At 38.3% G+C, this 20,001-nt stretch overlaps 1 protein-coding gene across 2 annotated transcripts in view; it reads left to right on the forward strand.

Annotated features, from left to right (window-relative positions):
• LOC114649094 (dual specificity calcium/calmodulin-dependent 3',5'-cyclic nucleotide phosphodiesterase 1B-like) overlaps window positions 1-20,001 on the forward strand; it is a 116,888-nt gene that overhangs the window by 42,102 nt on the left and 54,785 nt on the right. Inside the window, exon 1 of one of the 2 annotated variants that reach the window (XM_028798527.2) lies at window positions 1,478-1,605. The exons of the other annotated variant lie outside the window; for it this stretch is intronic. Within the exon in view, the coding sequence (XP_028654360.1) occupies window positions 1,544-1,605 (62 nt within the window). The 5' untranslated portion in view covers window positions 1,478-1,543. Of the gene's footprint in view, window positions 1-1,477; window positions 1,606-20,001 lie in introns of those variants that run through there. 2 annotated transcript variants of the gene reach the window in all.

Consider the following 20,001-nt stretch of genomic DNA (forward strand, 5'->3'; position numbering starts at 1 on the left):
TTTGAGCTGCGCCATCTGTTGGCATGACAAATGCAGTGCATTTTATTACTAAAAGTGTTTGTGATGCACCATCTCTTGGAATGACAGAGACATAGCAACTGGACAGACACACAGAAATACACAAAGCCACACAAACACTTATCCTTTTATTATGGTGGATTTCTACTACTTTTGGCATAGAAATATGTCAACGTGTGATATGACTGTTGTTGTTTTATTTTATTTTTTTTTTGGAAATGAGGTTAAGGATATTCATTCGAGCCACTTGGAAATCCTATATGGTGCTGATTTTCTAAATACATAACTCAGGGATGTTCCAGAAAAATTGGTATTATGTTTTTGAGGACCTTTCTCTTAAAGTTTCTTCATCTTCTTCACTGCCCACTCATAAATAAAATATAAAAAATTCAAATGTCATAATAATGTGGGTGACAGAAATGTAATGTGGTAAAAGTACATTTTTTGTTTTTAAACATATGGATTGAATGGTATGTAGCAGCAGCAGCCTGAGATTCATATACTGTATTCTTGGAAAGGCTAGACCAAACTAATTGTACTTATGCAGATCTTTAGTATTGCATTTTCAAAATGTTATTGAGATAAGTCTACTACTGCAAAATAACTTTTTAACCATGTTGCAAGTTAAAGGTCATTCAACCACTGAATGTGCCAAAAGTGGGATTATGATAAAGTTAACTTATCACATTAATCTTTTCTTTCGATGCACAAAGGCGACATTGAAAAGTTTTAACTTTGTGATTGTGACTCCTTCTAGACTATTACAAAGTGCTGACAGGATGTCTGGTTTTACTGAGCTCTGTTTTCTTGAAGTGTATATGGCAAAATGCAGAATTATATGCCTTCTTCTGGTTACTGTAACATCTTTCTGTTCTCCTATGGGGTGAAAGATCTATTTCTTTGACATCTTGTAAAGATCTTTGAACTACATTCATTCTTTGTATGAAAATATACTATAGAAATATATGTTGTTGTTGTTGTTGAAGAGACTGGGGTGTTTAGGAACAACAAATAAATCAAAAACAAAGTGCTCATAATCAGTCACTACTCTTCAGACTATCCATCCATCCATTATCCAACCCGCTATATCCTAACTACAGAGTCACGGGTCTTCAGACTATGCAAGGCAATATTATCACTTGCTTAATGTTCATTTATAAAATTTGATTTGGGATATTTTCCTAAAAAAAAGTTCTTTCTAATTTCAATTTGGTTTAGCATGGTTATAGTTTGCTTTAAAAACATCCTCCCTCAGTTATATATGCAATGGAAAACCTACTTAAAAACTCTTGACCACTTCTAAAAAAAACTTAATTTTTACCCACATAACACACATAACCAGAGACAGAGGAGCTTATCACAAACCAATCAAAGTGTATGAGAGGCACAGAATGGGTGGGTGGCCTTTCTTTCCTTCTTGCCTTCTGCTTCTCAGAAACTTCCTCAGCCCTGTCATATCCTGAGGAGAGAATTCTGGTTTGCTTTGCATCTCACTATTTGTTGATGACAGGGAACTTCACCTACCATGGCTCTAATGACAGAGTTTATGAAAATTCACAAGAAACACCTTCAGGATCCAATATGCAGGTTAGTCTTGCAGACATGGCTTACTAGGTAGGAGGCAAAACCACCTGACCAATATTTCCTTTTTGTCGTGTTTTCTCTTTGTACTTCTAAAACTTCAGAAACCACAGAAATAAAAAAAATGTATACATGTAGATGAATGTAAAGAACTTGCTGCAGACGTTATATTCTTGGCTGCTTATGCTTTATTATTAATTAGTAATTCTATATTTCTTGAAGGGACAAATACATTCTAACTGGCTTTGCAGTATAAAGGTTTAAAGTTGAAGACAAATTTAGTATTTTTTTGTTACATTTCTTTATCACTTTAATCTTTTGCTCAAAGTAGCTTTACTTTGAAGAAGCAGAGTTTGCACAGGTATTATCACCGAAATGCTCCGCAGGGCATACACAAGAGATGGTTAGCCCTGCTTCAACAGTATACAATATCTGAAGACTCTGGAAAAGAACCAGAGCCCTGTTTAAAAATTAAAAGGGGGTCAGTTTGGACTGACTCAGACAGCTGAAAAAACAGGTTCTACATGCAAGTTTATGGCATCACCCTTCATCTAATTTGTATCTGTTTTCTTCAGCATCTCGAAATCATTCATTAAGCCTAGAGTAATAGATGTCTAACGCCGAAAGACTAGAGTAGCAGTAGTAGCTGTAGAAAATACTGAAAATTTGAAAAATGGTAAGCATAAGCTGTACAGTAAATGATACTTTATTAAATAATCTTTTCAATGCAATTAAGCAAAAATAGAGTTAGTTAACAATACATTATTAGCTTCACTGTCTGGAAATATTCTGATTTTGTCACAGTAAAACCATAAAGAATCTAATGGGGAACTGCTTAGTTAATCAGTCTGTCAGTCATTTTCTAGCTCGCTTAGTGCTGAACACTGTCGCAGCAGGTGCTGAAGCCTAATCCCAGCTAGAATAGGGCACAAGACAGGAACAAACCCTGGACAGGGCACCAGTCCATCGCAGGGCAAACACACACACACACACACACACGCACACACACACAGAGCCACACACTACACCCAATTTAGTATCAGCAGTGCACCTAACCTAGACACAGGGAGAACATGCAAACTCCACACAGGGAGGACCAGGGATATAAACCCTGGTCTCCTTACTGCAAGGCAGTAGCACTACCACTGCGCCACCGCACCACCCGTTTAATTAATCAATGTCATGTATAACTTCTCTGTCGCCTTTACTTCTAGTATATTGAAGTCTAGTAACTATATATTTCTCTCTGATACTGAGAGATTTTTTTTTAAGTCTGACAAATTCCAACAAAATGGATCTGTAAGGCATTTTTTTTAATCACATAACCTGATGTAGCATAACATTCTCAAACACTCCCATTCAGAGTTGCAGGGTGCCAGAGCCCATTTCAGCAGTATTGGGCACAAGGCAAAAAACAAGACGCCAGCCTGTCATAGTCATGCGTAAACCCACATAAGTACTAACAGGTCCAGTTTGGAACCTAACAAGCATGTCTTTGGGGATGTGGGAGGAAAACTGTGGACTTTTATTTTTGAGGTGTTTTATGTATAGAGATCAACTTGTGTATTTGAAACAATTAGGTATTAGGAAATGCTTTAGAAAAGACACAGATTTCAATTTGTTGTAAAAGTGACGTGACATTTACAATACATATGTATGTTCTGTAGCATTTGAGTTACTGAAGGGCTGTGTCAGCATTCATTGGTTAAAGGGAAATCTAGGTAAAAGTTATTTCCACCCTGAAAAAATGAAAGTCAAGTCAAGTCGCTTTATTGTCAACCGATCCATACACCTTATTGCAGCATACGGTGGCACGAGCTAACATTCCCTAGTACCGCAGTGTGACATTTACAGTACACAAATACAGGGCCAGTGTAGTAAGAGAGATAACATTTTGACTGTAATGCTTTTATCAGGGAATTCATCAGGCTCTTCAGTTGAAATATTGTGTCTCTAAATTTCTTTTTATAGTCAATCATATGGAATAAAGAACATTTTTAGATAAAATCAAATATTCTAGAATTAAAATGTATGCGGTCTCAGCAGGGCAACACAGTTATAGTGTGTTTAGCACTGTTCTTTTACAGATTCAGAGCTGTAGTACTAGGGTGTTGTACTGTGTTAGCCATTATGAATGTGGTGATTCCATCTCACCTGAAAGCTGGCATATTGTAATCTTTTTAGTTAGCCAATAAAAGGGGTAATTTTGCTTGACTTCTTACTACATTCAGAGCTGTAAATTTTATTGTATTCTATTTGATTTTGCTTTTAATGGAAGCATCACAAAAATTCTGCATTTAAATTAAACAGTCTGTGTATTAAAATTGTAAATAAAGGCTGTTTTCAGCATGTTATTGCAAAACACAAAGGCAACCTGAAATACTACTTAAATTTATAAAGATTTAATTTTATAAATACTTTAGTTCTAGCTTTATCAGTTTTATAACATTAGAAAATGCAATCTGGTAAGCAACATATTTTATTTTTTCAGATGGGTAAAAAAAAAAAACCCTAAAAACGTAATAATGCTAACAGAAATTATTTTTATTTTCCTTGTTTATTTTAGAAGGTTGCATAACTCCTTTCTACTTAACCCAAATCCATGTGATGCAAAGCAACTGTAACATCCGTAATGCCTAGTAAGGAAGCCTGAGAGAATATACTGTAGTTTGGTTCAAAATTGTATGTAGCGACTTAAGAACAGGATGCAAAGCCTTATTTCACACTCAATTTAGAGTCATTGATTATTTAAATAGACTTTATTCTCCACATATGAAAGAATGGAATTTACTGGTAAATTACTTCCAAATTTAAATTCAGTGAATTGACCTTCCTAGAACTGATTGTCATCTAACAAGTGGGAACTTAGTCACAAGACATTTAATGAGTTACAGAACTTGGTGTACCCGTTGTTTCTAGCTTGGTAGGCTAAATTGTAATTTGTTAGAGGGAGCCAAGAGGTTGGAGAGATGTGGCCTATTATAATAGTTCAGTCTTTTTACCTTGATGTGCTCTAGATAGACCTCTGAAGAACATGAAAAAATAAAAACATATCAGACTGTAAATTTAGTAAATTGACAAAAATGATATATTTCAATGGTAAAACTGTTTTACTCAGTAACACTCAAATAAGATGACTAAGCAAGCACAAGATTAACTGAAAGGTTTAACAAAGCACTGCTAATTTTTAAATTTATGAACCATGAATTACCATTGTAGATTACATTAAATACATTTTATTAATCCCACATGGTAAAATTTTGGTGTAGTGGACATGAGTGGCAGTGAAGAAATAAGATGCAGGACTGAAATAGTATGAGTATTAAAAAGGTTTTGTTTTTTTGAATTTTCTGTAAAATTAAATCATTATTTTTAAGCTACACCTCAGAGCTTTAATGAATACATACCAGCCAATAAGAATGTAGATATCGGAACACGCTTCTGTTAACATCCAAAGCTATAAGTGGTGAGAAACTGCATGTGGACAGTGGCAGCCACAAACATCATTGCCAACATTGAAAAGGCTCTTAGAAAAGGATATTTAAGCATATTACAATAACAAAGAGGAAATCTGACATATGTCAAAAGTTATTTTCTGTTGTCATTAATAAAATCTGAATTAAGTTTTTGCTTGTTTGCTGTGAAATATGATTGAGTATTTTAATGTGAAATGACTGCAAGTCTGGCACCTCATGTTTAAACCCATGCATTACTGTCAAAAGTACAAAGCAAGCCAAGTGACAAATGACCTAAGTCAAAAATGTCTGGATATTACTTGATCGTCCCTTTTTAAGCCATTCCTTGGCTGAGTTGACTGTATGTTTTTAGATTGTTGTCGTGTTAAAAAATTTAGTTCTTCTTTATCTTAAACATTTTGCCAGAGGTTAACAGGTTTTGATATTTGAAACTATCCAGTCTCCCTCTATTCTGGCAAGAGTTCCATAGCAAATTGTGGCCACCACCAAGCTTGTTCTTGTGTTCTTTGGGTATTGTGCCATGTTTGCTTTGTACCAAAAATATAATTTTAAAAGTAAAGCCAAAAATTTTATGCAAGTCTTATCAAACTATATTTTCCATACATGGGCTTAAATATTCATTTTTGTGAGAAATAACTTTTGTATTGCCATCCTACCCTATAGCTAAGGCCAATTATAGTCTTGTACTTTAGTATTTATTTGACTACTGCTTTAAATATTAGATACAGTTAAGGGGTCTGATTCTTAAACCACAAGTCAGTTACAAATAAGGCAAATGAAGTATGTTCCATTGCAACCATACAACCAATGAAAGACTTATAACAGATGGGCTGGGATTCTTCCAGTTGAGCAAAATAAGACTATGTGCTAGTAGTGTGGTATAGGCAATTACAATCAATTTGTCCTTCACTTTAATCCCACCTGGGAGTCCGCCAAAAATGGCTGTTAATGAGTTAGGAGTGATTGTGACACCAAGGACGTCTTGATAGGCATACAAAGATTTTTGTCCAAAATGATGTACATTTGGTGCACACCCAAGAAATTTTTTTTTTTTAATTTTTAAATATTTTTCCTTAAAATTACCAATTTGATTTTCATGTAAATAATATTGTTGAAAGGTTCTTATAAGTTAAAAAGTAGTCTGACATTATTTGATCAGCAATTAAAGGAAAGATATTGCAGGGTTCCATCTACATTAATCACTTTGATACAATTTTGTTTTCCTACTTATTTAAATAAATTGGTATCTTTATGTGTATTTATTATGTAATTATAAGTATGTAAAGTTTGTATCTACATTTTTACCTGCACTCCATGAAGTTGGATTGCATTGAAATGAAAAATGTGCATTGTTTTAGCCTTTACATTCATAAAAGCTGGAAATTTCAATAAGGGTATGTAGATGTTTGTCACCCACTGTAAGTGTCTTTTTTTTTCCAATACTATTTATGGCATTTCTGTGCTTATTCCAATAATGCAGATGACCTCTTCCATACTATCCTGTAACTTGAGGGTCTCTAAAGTACAGTAAATCCATTGGTTTAGACCAGTGATGAAGAAAACAGCATTCAAATCTGTTTTTATAATATCTGTTGTGATACCTGCTACTCTACAATACCAAAGTGAGGTCCTGTCTTACAAATCTAGCCCAATGCCTAACTGGGACTAAGTACTTTAGGTAGGCTGCATTCTACACAGACACAAAAAGGGAAAGCCAAGCACCAAAACAATCCTTAATGATCATTAGCTAAAACAGCAAAATTACTTAAAATACTGTATAACATACAAGATGACAAAAATTAATATACACAATAACAATGTTTAAAAACTGTGTCTCAATGGCTGTTTCTCTGAGATTTTCTGTTTTTCTCCCACACCTCTTAAAGACTTGCATGTTACTTTGGTCGTAGACTCTGAATTTACCCTTTATAAGTTAATGTAAATCATTGACATGGCAGATTCGTTAAGTGCTACTGTGTAGGCAGATGTAAAGTATTTTAGTATATGTATTTGCATATTGTGAACGCTAGAGGTTGCTGTCGCCCCGTTAAACCCAAAAGACAGATACGCAGACACAGGGTAAAAGCACAAAGAAGATCTTTTAATTTTTTTTCCTTCTTCAAAGTACCTTTTAACCACTACAGCCACCATAAACAAACAAATAAATAAACATTAAATCACTACAATACTCTTTCCTCCACACTTTCCTGCAAGCTCAGTCCTACTCCTCCCGACTCCTGACACTTGCTGGGTCTCCAACAGTCCTTTATATGGTCCTTGACCCAGAAGTGCTTCTGCCCATCCTTCCACGTGACTTGCTAGTCACTTCCGGGTCAGGTGGAGAACTGGCTTTTCTTCAGCCTGGAAGTACATTGGAGCTCCCGTCCTCGTGACTCGTGAGTACTTCTGGGCTATGAATGAGACATGGCTCCTTTGGTCCTGTTACAGCTCCTCTGAGCGGCACCAACGGTACCCAACAGAGCTGAGAAAAAGCACTCCAAGTCCATGGATGCCCTGTGGGAATCCGGGGCACTGTTACATTCCAGGGGAGCTGCCATCTAGCGTTTTGGGGGAGGCAGTGTCCAAAAGCCAGGTTGAGCTGCCGGCCTTCAATCAAAATATGTATGTATTTATGTTTAATATATGCAGGCATATTGGTATTCAGATATATGTGAATCCTAATATTGTACTTTCTTCTTCTTTAAATGTATACATTTAAAAATTAGCCTATTGTTGATACATGAACCAAATGAATTCCACTACATGGGATAATAAAGTTAAAGTTGAGTGTGAAATGGGATTAACTGGTTTCCTGTTTTCTGCTGTGTGCTCAGTTTTAGCTGAACACCTTGTGGCTACCAAAACTCTTAAAACTGGAATAAAGTGGGTTAGATGTAAGGATACTGTAAGATCTGGAATATTCACAAACTTACAATATCTTTATGTATAATACGCTACCGTGGCTGTTCATTTGTCTATCCAGGATTTTAAATCACCTGTAGCTCGCAAACCGTTTCACCTATTGACCTGAGATTTGGTACACATGTACTACATAACGTCTACTATCCGCTTTCAGGGTGATGATTTTTATTACTCTTTTTATTTTTATTTTATTTTATTGTAGAATCAACTCTCGGCTGTGCGCAGCAGGGCGGCCGTGTGGCGCATTCGTATGTGCATCGTTCTCATTCCCTACCACCTTCGCGGTCACTTCCCCTACCTCATTATATCTTTAATCATTCTTGAGGCAGATTGAAGACTTAAGTGCCAGCTTAAGTGAAAAATTAAGAAAAACGTACTAAGTAATTGCAACACAAAAACTAACTTAATCAGTTTTAATGCGAAAAGATGCCGACGAAATAAGAGAAGCAGTGGGCCACTAGGGTGGAGAAAAGAAGTGCTGCTCAGGAAGCAGCAATTGCATCAACCTCTGAGCAAACGAGTGCTAAACAGAGACAGAGAAAGAGGATGAAAACTAGGAATGCTCAAGTCAAACGTATTCACTGCACATTATCGTGCAGTACGCCATTACTGGTGTATATATATTTGCTGTAGAAAAAAGTAAAGATAAAGACACAACATTTTGATTGTATAGCCTCCATAAATTGTGCAACTGTAAAGGAAGGAGAAGGTGACATATATATATATATAGGAGGCCAAGGAGGGAACAAAGTAAGGGCAGATGAAAGCAGAGAAGGTGAGAGTAGTTGAGAAAAGCTGCCATTTGAGAAGATGAGGAGAGAGATTAAAAAGGTCATCAAGATCTGTTTGCTATAGTGGGTTTAATACAAGACACTTTTATAAAATTCACTGAAAAGCAAAGTATGGACTGGCGATTTTATATATAGCAAAAGAAAATTACAGAAGTTGCCTACAAATTGTAAAAGTATTTTAAGTGATCTGAATTTGAAAATAGTAATGTAGCAGTTTTCAGCATTTGTAAATATTCTTTCTGACTGTGCCCACAGTGGTTGATCATCATGCAAATTTAAGAGTAACCCGACATTATTATCTAGAATAAAGTTGGAAACACTGCTTCATTTTGAATGTTTGATGCCCCATTCCAAATTTCAACCTTTTACAACACCAACATTAACTTGCAGGGATGAATGTTTGTCCATATGACTTCCAACCAGCTTTTCCAAGTTCAGATATTTTCCATTAGTTTTCATTCTCCTGGTTTGATAAAAATCTGTTTAGCTGCTTTTGTGTTTTTTTAAACTAACATTTCTTCTATTGCCCTTTTTGGAAAAGATGTTATAAATCATATTACTCGTCAGTGTGAAACAGTTTAAATACATATACAGTATATTATATACAGATATGTACGTGATAAGTACAATATTTTTACATTAACTTATTCACTCACTTCATTTTTGGAAGGAATATTGATATGACAATTTTTACAATTATTTTTAATATAGTGCAATAAAACGTTTTATACATTTTTCTAACCATCCACTAAATCACAAAATACTAAGGGCTTGGTGTGTTGAGGTAAAGGAGTAAGATATAATCTCATTTTACGTCATCTTCTTATTTACTTTTCCTGGTGATGGTTGCAGTGACAGAAGGCCAACCAGGTCAACCCAGACATCCCTGTCCCCAGCTACAGAGTCCAGCTCTTAGGGGGGAATTCCCAGGTATTCCCAAGCCAGCTGAGAGATATAATTCCTCCAGCATGTCCTAGGTCTGCTGCAGGGTCTCTGCCCAGTGGGACATACCTGGAGCAGCTGTTAGGGCAGCCGTCTGGGAGGCATTCTCACAACTTTCCCAAACCGTCTCAACTGGCTCATCTTGATCTGGAGGAGCAGTGTGACGATTCAGATTCTCTCCATGCTCCCTGGTTGCTTCTGGAAGCATCTTGAACCCAGAACCATGGATAGTCATGAACCAAGATGAGCTGGGCAAATGAGAATGTGCACATTCAGCAAGGGTTTGGTGCAAAAAGTGCCAAGTGCTTTTATTAAAATCCTAGCCAATAGTGTTTTAGATCTTTTCTAAATAAATAAATAATCCATTAACACAGTAAATAGATTAAAATCCAGTCATAAAACCAGTACTAAACAAAGTCATCCTATCATTAATCTTCCTCTTTTCTTCAAAAATAAGCCCTTTATCTCCTCTACTCACCCATAGCTCGCGAGACCCTCAGAGTACTGTAGAGTAAAGTGTTACCTTTGATATGATGATAGCTGCACATTTTATTCCAAAGCATCAACAAGCACCAACATTGCCTCCCGTATCATAATCTAGTGATTCATAAATAATGAAATCAGCATCTTTAAAACGGTTAGCATTATCAGGTCAAATTGCATACATGCCTATTTATTTCATTCAGTATACTGTTCGGTAATTCACTGTTTCCAATTGAGAAAGCTTTAATTACGTGAACCTCAGAGTCACTACAGTTTAACTCTAAATAAATCAGTGAATGAAATTAATAGTTTTATTCCATTCACTTCATGGGGCAAATTCATCCTAATCAATTTAGTAAATACTTAGCTGTGCTATAATATTGTACATAATGGCACTTAGTTCTTCTGTTCTGTAAAATAAAACACAAATATCATAAAGATTTGAGGTACTATTGGCTTCCCCATTTTAAAAGGGTTTTTAAAGTCTAATGTTGTCATGAATAACATTAGTAGTCTGGAACAACATTCAATGTCTGGAAGGGTCGTGGGTTTGGGGGGGGTCAGGAGGCGGGGCTTAGATGATGTCACAGCTATTTCAGTTGGTCAAAGTCTTCTTGGTTGCAGGCAAAAGTGAGGTTAAGAGTGTTGTGTAGCTCCCAGTTACTTCCTCCATATAGCCTTTATATCAGATTCTGGAAGAGACAGACCATGTTTGTGGGTGTTAAAGTTCATTGGAGCTATTGAGAGGACATGCTGACATGAACTTTGCTAAAGAGAGAGGCAGTTGAGAGTTACTGAGAGTTTTTCTGTGGTGTGAGAGTTAAATGAAAAATACATTTTGGTCCTATAAACTGATGTTTCGGTTGCTGCTAAGGAACCGTGCGAGAATTTTTAAAGCTTTTTTTTTCCTTTTAGAAGGCTTTTTTTGCACCTGCATAGGAGCAAAAGTAGATGGGTGTTTGGGGATGCACTTGGAAAAGTTATTTGCATGTGTACTTGTTCTTGTTCTTTGTACTGTATTACAACTAGCGTTGAAGATGCAGGGCAGAAGGCAGCAGTAAGATATTGGCGTCAGTAAGTAAATAACCACATTGTAGTAAATAACCATATCGTAGTCCTAGAAATTTGATTCTGTTCATCTGGACAAAGTTTTTAAGTGGGAGAAATATTTCGAGACTTATCCAAGTCTCTTCCTCAGTCTCAATTGACTGCAGGTTTCCCCCAACCTTATAAACAGTACCTTTGCTTAATCACAGAGACTAGCACCATTGACAAAGGGCCAGTTGATCAGTGATATGCAAATTGTCCACTGATTAGTAGACGTGTGAACCATTCATAGAGGGTTGAGGAATGGCTGCAATCACGGCATTGTAAGATGGCGACAGATGTACCCTTAGGCCCCCTCCTCTGTTCAGAGATGGTCGTTCCTTTTTCACGTAAATGGCCTCCTTGATTCCTCTCTCAAACCAGCGCTCCTCCCTGTCCAGGATGTGCACCTCTTCATCTTTAAAGGAGTGACCACTATCCTGTAGATGTAAATAGACTGCGGAGTCCTGGCCTGACGAGGAAGCTCTTCTGTGTTGTGACATGCGCTTAGCCAGTGGCTGCTTGGTTTCCCCGATGTACAATTCATGGCACTCCTCCTGGCACTTAACTGCGTAAACTATGTTACTCTGTTTGTGCCGTGGGACCTGATCCTTGGGATGGACCAATCTTTGGCGTAGCGTGTTTTGGGGTTTGAAAGCCACTGAGACCCGGTGTGTTTCGAGAAAATGCGCCTCAGCTGTTCCGATACTCCTGACACATACGGGATCACTAAGGGTTTTCGCTTAGGCAGTGGATGTCCTTCCTCTCTCATGAATCGCTTGGAGCGTTCTTTAGGTGTCCTCCCTGCTTTGACAAAGGACCAGCCGGGATATCCACATTTACTCAGGGCCTTTTTAACGTGGTGTTCTTCTGCTTCCCTGGCCTCTGAGTCTGTGGGAATGGTGTTAGCTCTGTGTTGTAGAGTCCTAATGACACCTAGTTTGTGCTCTAGTGGATGGTGAGAGTCAAACCTTAGATACTGGTCCGTATGTGTGGGTTTACGGTACACATCCACTTTCAAATGTCCCCCGTTGACGATGGAAATTTCACAGTCTAAGAAGGCTAGCTTGTTTTTTTCCATATCCTCTCTGGTGAACTTGATGTGTTTGTCCACCCCGTTGATGTGGTCTGTGAACTGTGGTACCTCCTGAGATCTGATTTTCACCCAGGTGTCATCCACATATCTGAACCAATGGCTCGGTGGTGTTCCAGGATAGGATGATAGAGCCCTTTTTTCCACTTCTTCCATATATAGATTGGCTACTATAGGTGAAACAGGGGAACCCATGGCACACCCGTGCTTCTGCCTGTAGTACTGGCTTTTGTATATGAAATATGTTGATTGAAAACACAGTTCCAAAAGCAGGCACACTTGGTCTGCGTTGAGAGGGGTTCTTTTACTGAGAGTGGGGTCATTCTGTAATCTCTTACGTACTACCTCCACTGCTTCAGTCACTGGGACACAAGTGAATAGAGATGTAACATCAAATGAGACCAAGGTTTCTTCTGCCTCCATAATGACCTCTCTCACTTTCTCCATGAAATCCAATGTGTTCTGAATGTGGTGTTTTGAGCTGCCTACCACTGGGTTAAGAACAGCGGCCAGGAACTTGGAGATATTATACGTGACTGAATTGATCATTCAGACAATGGGTCTTAAAGGAGCACCCTGTTTGTGTATTTTTGGTAAACCATACAGACTTGGTGTAGATTCCCCTGGGTTTAATCTGTGGTATGTGGTCCGGTCAATAGCATTGTCCTGAACTAACTGCTTAAGACAATCTATCACCTTTTTCTTGTAACCACTACCTGGATCTCGCTTTAAGGGCTCATAAGTATTTTTGTCACTGAGCAGAGACATAATTTTCTCATGGTAGTCTGTCTGGTTTAGCACAACTGTGCATCTCCCCTTGTCCGCTGGAAGGATGATGATGTTGTTGTCCTTTCTGAGTGCCGTGAGGGCCTTCCTCTCCTCAATGCTGATATTGGATGCAGGGGGTTTTGCATTGCTGAGACATGCCGAAACTTTTATCCGCAGTTGTTCTGCTTCCAAATCAGCAATGTTGTTGTTTCTGATAGCAGATTCTGTGGCTGTAATCAGTTCCACTAGCGGGATTTGTTTCGGTGTGACCGCAAAATTTAACCCTTTAGAAAGGACGTTTTTCTCTGCTTGGGTGAGTTGTTTGTCAGACGAGTTCTTCACCCATTTGTCCACATCTTTAGTTTCTGTCTGGCATCCTTCTCTCTGCTGGTTGTGGAGGACACTCCCCATAGTGTGCTGGTGTTTGTGGCGCACAGCAAGTAGATCAAACTTCCTCTTTTGCCTGGTTTTAGACTTCTTGGATTCCTGGATTATTGAGCATGCATCAAGACAACCATATCGTAGCAATAAATAGTTAATAAGTAACAGACACAGCGATTCCTCAGTTAAAAAAAGGCTGCAGCTGACTTCAAAGCAATAAAGGCTCAGCTGCGCAGGTAAGCGGCCAGTGTTAAGAAGCTGTAGGAGAAGATAAGACAGAAAGAAATTAACTAGCAGCAGATTTTCAGTAAGCAAGTTTTATTTATTTAGATTGAACAGTTCTTAGCAGTCAAGAAGTAAGCAGTGAAAGAGGGCAGCAGCGTAAGGGTTCATTTATATACAATACAATACAGTTTATTTTTGTATAGCCCAAAATCACACAGGAAGTGCCGCAATGGGCTTTAACAGGCCCTGCCTCTTGACAGCCCCCCAGCCTTGACTCTCTAAGAAGACAAGGAAAAACTCCCAAAAAAACCTAGTAGGGAAAAATGGAAGAAACCTTGGGAAAGGCAGTTCAGAGAGAGACCCCTTTCCAGGTAGATTGGGCGTGAAGTGGGTGTCAAAAGAAGGGGGTCAATACAATACAGTACAGTACACAGAACAATTTCTCAATATAGTAAGAAATAAAAAAAAAATATATATAAATTTTAGAAGTACAGAGCAGAATTTAACAGTAGATGATATATCCCATAATAAGATTTGTATTTGTATAGAGTCATGGAGACCTCATCCTTCAAGCTGCCTCCCCCATTTGGCCATTCCACAGCTGAAACAGTGCTGGGCCAGCCAATCCGATGAAAGGACCCCTCTCTCCCACGATTCCTGCGATCCTCCATCTGGGATGACTTTTCCTTAGGCAGGCAAAACAACTTGGCAGGTGGGCCGTGGCACCAAGTGCCACATTTGAGTACCGAGAAGAAAAACAGAATAAGTGAGGGTTAGTATACAATTATAACTGTCATGTTACTTATGTTTAAGTGCTAATGACTAACAACAGAGATGCAGTCTGAACAGTTAACCAGCAGCTCTAGTCAGGATATGCTAAACTGAAGTAGTGAGTCTTCAGCCGGGATGTAAAAGCTGAGACCGAAGGGGCATCTCTTATAGTAGCAGGCAGACCATTCCACAGTTTAGGGGCCCTGTAACTAAAAGCTCGACCCCCCACTGTTATTTTATTAATCCTTGGAATCATAAGCAGACCGGCATCTTGAGATCTTAATGTGCACTCTGGTTTGTAAGTCATGATAAGTTCAGACAAGTAAGCCGGACCTCGACCATTTAATGATTTATATGTTAAAAGAAGGATTTTGAAATCTGCCCTGAACTTAACCGGGAGCCAGTGTAAGGATTTAAGAACTGGAGTTATGTGTTCGTATTTTCTTGTTCTTGTAATAATTCTCGCAGCCGCATTTTGGATTAACTGGAGGCTGTATAAAGAACAGTTTGAACATCCAGTGAACACCGCATTGCAGTAGTCAATCCTACTAGAGATAAATGCATGAATTAGTTTCTCAGAATCCTGTTTATTTAAAAAGCGCCTTAATTTCCTAACATTTTTAAGATGGAAGAAACATGTTTTGGACAACTTTGTAATATGCGCTTTAAATGACATGCTAGAGTCAAAGATAACTCCTAGATTGCGGGCTGATTCAGTAAAATTGACTGGGATTCCCATTGAGTTAAATGATGACAAAATATTATTGTGATCAGCATCATTCCCTCCAACAATTAACATCTCTGTTTTATCTGTATTTAAAGACAAGTAGTTCTTATTCATCCACTCCTTTAATTCACTAACACAACTAATTAAAGACCACATTGGAGAAACTTCATTTGATTTAAATGAAAGGTATAACTGGGTGTCATCTGCATACGAGTGAAAATTAACATTATGTTTCCTAATGATAGATCCCAGTGGAAGCATGTACATTGAAAACAGTAAAGGTCCCAGTACTGAGCCTTGCGGGACACCATATTGAACTTCTGTGTATAATGATGGAGTACTGTCAGCACATTTCTGTACATATTGGAATCGATTTGATAAGTAAGAACTAAACCAAGCGAGCACGGTGCCTGTAAGCCCAACATCATTTTCTAGCCTGTGCAGTAAAATAAAATGGTCGATGGTGTCAAATGCTGCACTTAAGTCCAACAACATAATTACAGATGAGTTTCCTTCATCAGAGGATATCAGAATGTCATTTACAACCCGTGTTAGTGCCGTTTCTGTACTATGACCAGTGCGAAAACCAGACTGGAATTTCTCAAATAAATTGTAATGCATAAGGTGTGTCTGAAGCTGACTGGCGACTACTTTTTCTAGTATTTTAGAGAGAAACGGTAAATTTGAAATAGGCCTATAATTATTTAGTATATGTGGGTCAAGGTCTGACTTTTTAAGTAATGGTTTAATGACTGACACTTTTAGTGCATCTGGTACTGTGCCATGCAATAATGAACTATTGATAATGTTTAGGATAGGCGCTGCAAGAACATCCATTGCACTTTTTACTAGTTTTGTTGGCACTGGATCTAGGGAACAAGTAGTGGGCTTCATTTTAGAAATTAAACTTAAGACTTCCTGCTCAGTTACAGGATTAAAATTACTAAAGTGCTGAGTGCAATGTGAGACAGGGTCTGCTAAGCTAGTATTTGGTTTGTACTGTGATGCAGAGATCTGGGATCTTATATTTTTAATTTTCTCATTGAAGAAGTTAATAAAGTCTGTACTGCTAATGTCTGTTGGTATTTTGCACTGTTGATCTGAATTTCCATTTGTTAATTTAGCCACTGTTCTAAACAGTGCCCGAGGATTTTTATTATTGCTATCTATTAATGTAGAATAATATTCTGACCGAGCTTTAAAGAGGGCTTTTTTATATTTATTAACACTCTCTGTCCATGCAATTTGAAAGACCTGTAGCTTTGTTGTTCTCCATCTGCGTTCCAGTTTTCAACACTCTAATTTAAGAGCTCGAGTGTTTTCATTAAACCAGGGAGAGTTTCTATGTGCTTTGATCACTTTGGTTTTAAGGGGAGCCACTGTGTCCAGAGCATCTCTCAAGGTCACATTATAATGTGATGTTAGCTCATCTAAATTGTTTTCTGTGTTTACATTTGATGTTAACTGATCTAAATGGTTTTCCACAATTACACTCGACTTACTCAAAGTATCTATAAATTTTGAAGCAGAATTACAATCTAGATGCCGCACTGTCTTTGTTTTAATCTGGGAGTGTGTTCGCAAGGGCAGGACCAAATCAAATGTAATTAAGTAGTGATCAGAAATAACTTCATTTAATGGAGTAATAATTAAATTTTGAATTTCAACTTTGTAAGTTATAATTAAATCTAATGTGTGGTTATGATTATGAGTTGGACCTTTGACATTCTGACAAAATCCTACTGAATTTAACAAATAAGTAAAACATTTGCTAAAAGTGTCAGTTTCCACATCAATGTGTACATTAAAATCTCCCATCAGTACTACGTGATCATAATTTATAGCCAAGTCAGATAAAAGGTTGCTAAATTCAGACATGAACAATGAATACGGCCCTGGTGGTCTGTAGACTAGCACTATAATTGTGTTGGAATCTGTTTTAATATTTAAAATGAATGCTTCAAAGGATGTAAAGTTGCCTAAATTTTTAGAAGTGATTTGCATTTTGTTACAATGAATTATTCCAAGGCCCCCTCCTCGACCTGAATCTCTAGACTTATGAAGGAACGAGTATCCATCTGGTGACGCCTCAGCTAGGGGTACAGTGTCACATTTACTAAGCCAGGTTTCGGTGAGAAGACACAGATCAGATTTTGTACTTAATATAATATCATTTACCAAAACAGCTTTAGTGCCAAGAGAGCGAATGTTCAATAAGCAGCATTTAAAACTGTATGCTTCTTTCTGAATTGGTGATATACTTTTTGTTTTAATTTGTAGTAAATTTCTATTACAGATGCCCCTGGTGGAGGGTCTGGTTTTATCCCTTGGTCTAATTATACACCTTATTTTTTTGTTATCAATTAATTTAAGGTTTGTATCAAGACTAAATTTACTGGATGCCCCAAGACAAGGATTATGGGTAACAGCTTCAGGAAAGTAACAGGTGGGATAAACAACAGCCTGTGATTTAAGATCACATGACTGCGGCCTGGATGGTGCTCTAATCAGTCAACCAGGCAGTTTTGCTGCCATATTTTGGGATAATACATAAGATCCCCTCCAGTTAGGATGAAGACCATCTCTTCTGAAAAATCCAGGCCTTTCCCAAAAATCATCCCAATTGTTCACAAATGCTATGCTTTTGTTTGCACACCAGGTTTCTAGCCAGCAGTGAAGGGAATGCAATCTGCTATAAATCACATCCCCTCTATATAATCTTGGTAAGGGGCCAGATACAACTAAATTCCGACATTTTCTTTTAGCTTTGATGCAAAGAGAGATGAAGTTCCTCTTTAATACCTCAGATTGCTGTGAATAAATATCATTAGTGCCGACATGTAGCAATAAGGTAGATACTTCATCGTCGGCGACACGGTCCAATGCGGCCTCTATGCCAGAAATCTTGGCCCTGCGAGGCACTTAACATGAAGTGCTGGTTTAACATAGTTTGGAATTCTAACATTCCGCACTATGGAATCTCCAATTATGAGCACTTTCTTATTCTCAGTTTCCACAGGCGTGCTGCGGAGTGCTGAGAATCTGTTCTGGGTCCGAATTGGTGACCTGGGTGCCGGGGGACTACATTTTGGATTCTTAGACCCCGTCTTACTGTTACCCACTCGCCCTGTGACTGAATTGGTGCTGCTGACTTTGGCCGTGCACTGACTACAGTAGGGCCAGGAGAGACTGAAGCCGAATCAGAAGTAGCCGAATTGTCTAAACAAACCGAGTCGATCCAATTTTCGGTTTGCCTAATCGCTATCAGATTCCTAACGCGGTCCTCCAATTTGCGTATTTTCCCGACCAACTCTAAATTAACTAAACACTTTTGGCAGGTGAAGCTGTCTACAATGTCGGCCGGAAAACCTGAACTGTACATGATGCATTTATATGAAGGAGTACAAACAGTGTGAATGGAGAGCTATAAGTAAGGAACAAGAGGAGCGCAAACTTAGGAGAACAGACAGAGAAAAGTAAAGTAAACTTATATTACAGAAGTTTAAGGGGCCAGAAGGTGTAAAATAGCTGTATAAGTTCTATAATCTAATTTCCTTGGCTTAAATTATTTTTAGTTGTACCATTTAAGTAAAATCATATTATTTTAATTTTAAAAAAAGAAAAACTTAAGGCAGTTTTAGTAATCGATGAGGCCAGTGCAATACAAGTCCTCCTGGATGTTGAACTTTTAAATGACGGCTTAGAAGACCCAGTCTTCTCTGTGGTCTACATCTGTTGTAGATGCCAGCTGATCCAGCACCTCAATCTTGGGGTTGCTGAACTGAAGTACAAGTTGGTTCACCTGTATTGTAGTAGAGAATTGGTGGACCTGACCTTGGTGTCCTGTAGTGAGATAGTGTGCATCCCTAAGGTGGCACGGGAGGAGAATCCGGACAGGACAGTTAGTGATAGGTGGTTCACAATCACAAGGCACAAGGTAAAGGGTGCACGCTGCACGGGGGCATCAGCCCCAGAATTGGAAGTGTCAAACCGTTTTCAGGTCCTTGTGGAGCTGGATGGTATCTCTGATGATTCTGAGGTGGTTGGCAGGGATGAGGAGCCCCAACAGACCGCCTCAAAACCAATTCCCAAAAAGAGAGAGATAGTGATAGTTGGGGACTCAATCATTAGGGGGATTGAAGCACAGGCTTGCTCTAGAGTCTTGCACAGTGTGTTGCCTTCCAGGTGCACAGGTTGGAGACCTCCCTGGAAGGGTTGATAGGCTATTGGACAGAGTGGGGGTGGATCCAGTTGTCATTGTCAATGTTGGAACAAATGACATACACAAGGGTTGTCAAATTCAAACAGTTAGGTGTCAGGCTGAGGAGCAGAACTGACAAGGTAGTCTTCTATGATGTTCTCCCATTACAATGCACCAGTCCAGGTAAAATCGAGGAGAATAAAAGGCTTCATACTCAAATCTTGGTGCAGAGTAGAAGGAAATAGGTTTATGGGGCACTGGGACTCCTTTTGGAACAGATGGGACCTATTCCACCATAACAGGTTACATCTAAACCAGAGGGGCACCAATGCATTCGGGAGGCATATGAGTAGGTTAATTAATAATTGCTTAAACTAGGGAATGGGGGGTGCAGAGAGTTTAGGACAGGCCAGGTATAGAAATATACATGGAGGAACAAACAATAGTGCAAAAATAAAAATGTGTAGTAATGTGAATTCTAACCCAACTTTTAAATGTAAAATGAGTAACACATTAAAAATAAACTTGCCTTAATG

Source organism: Erpetoichthys calabaricus, chromosome 3 (genome assembly GCF_900747795.2).
Source record: "Erpetoichthys calabaricus chromosome 3, fErpCal1.3, whole genome shotgun sequence".
NCBI classification, from domain to species: domain Eukaryota; kingdom Metazoa; phylum Chordata; class Cladistia; order Polypteriformes; family Polypteridae; genus Erpetoichthys; species Erpetoichthys calabaricus.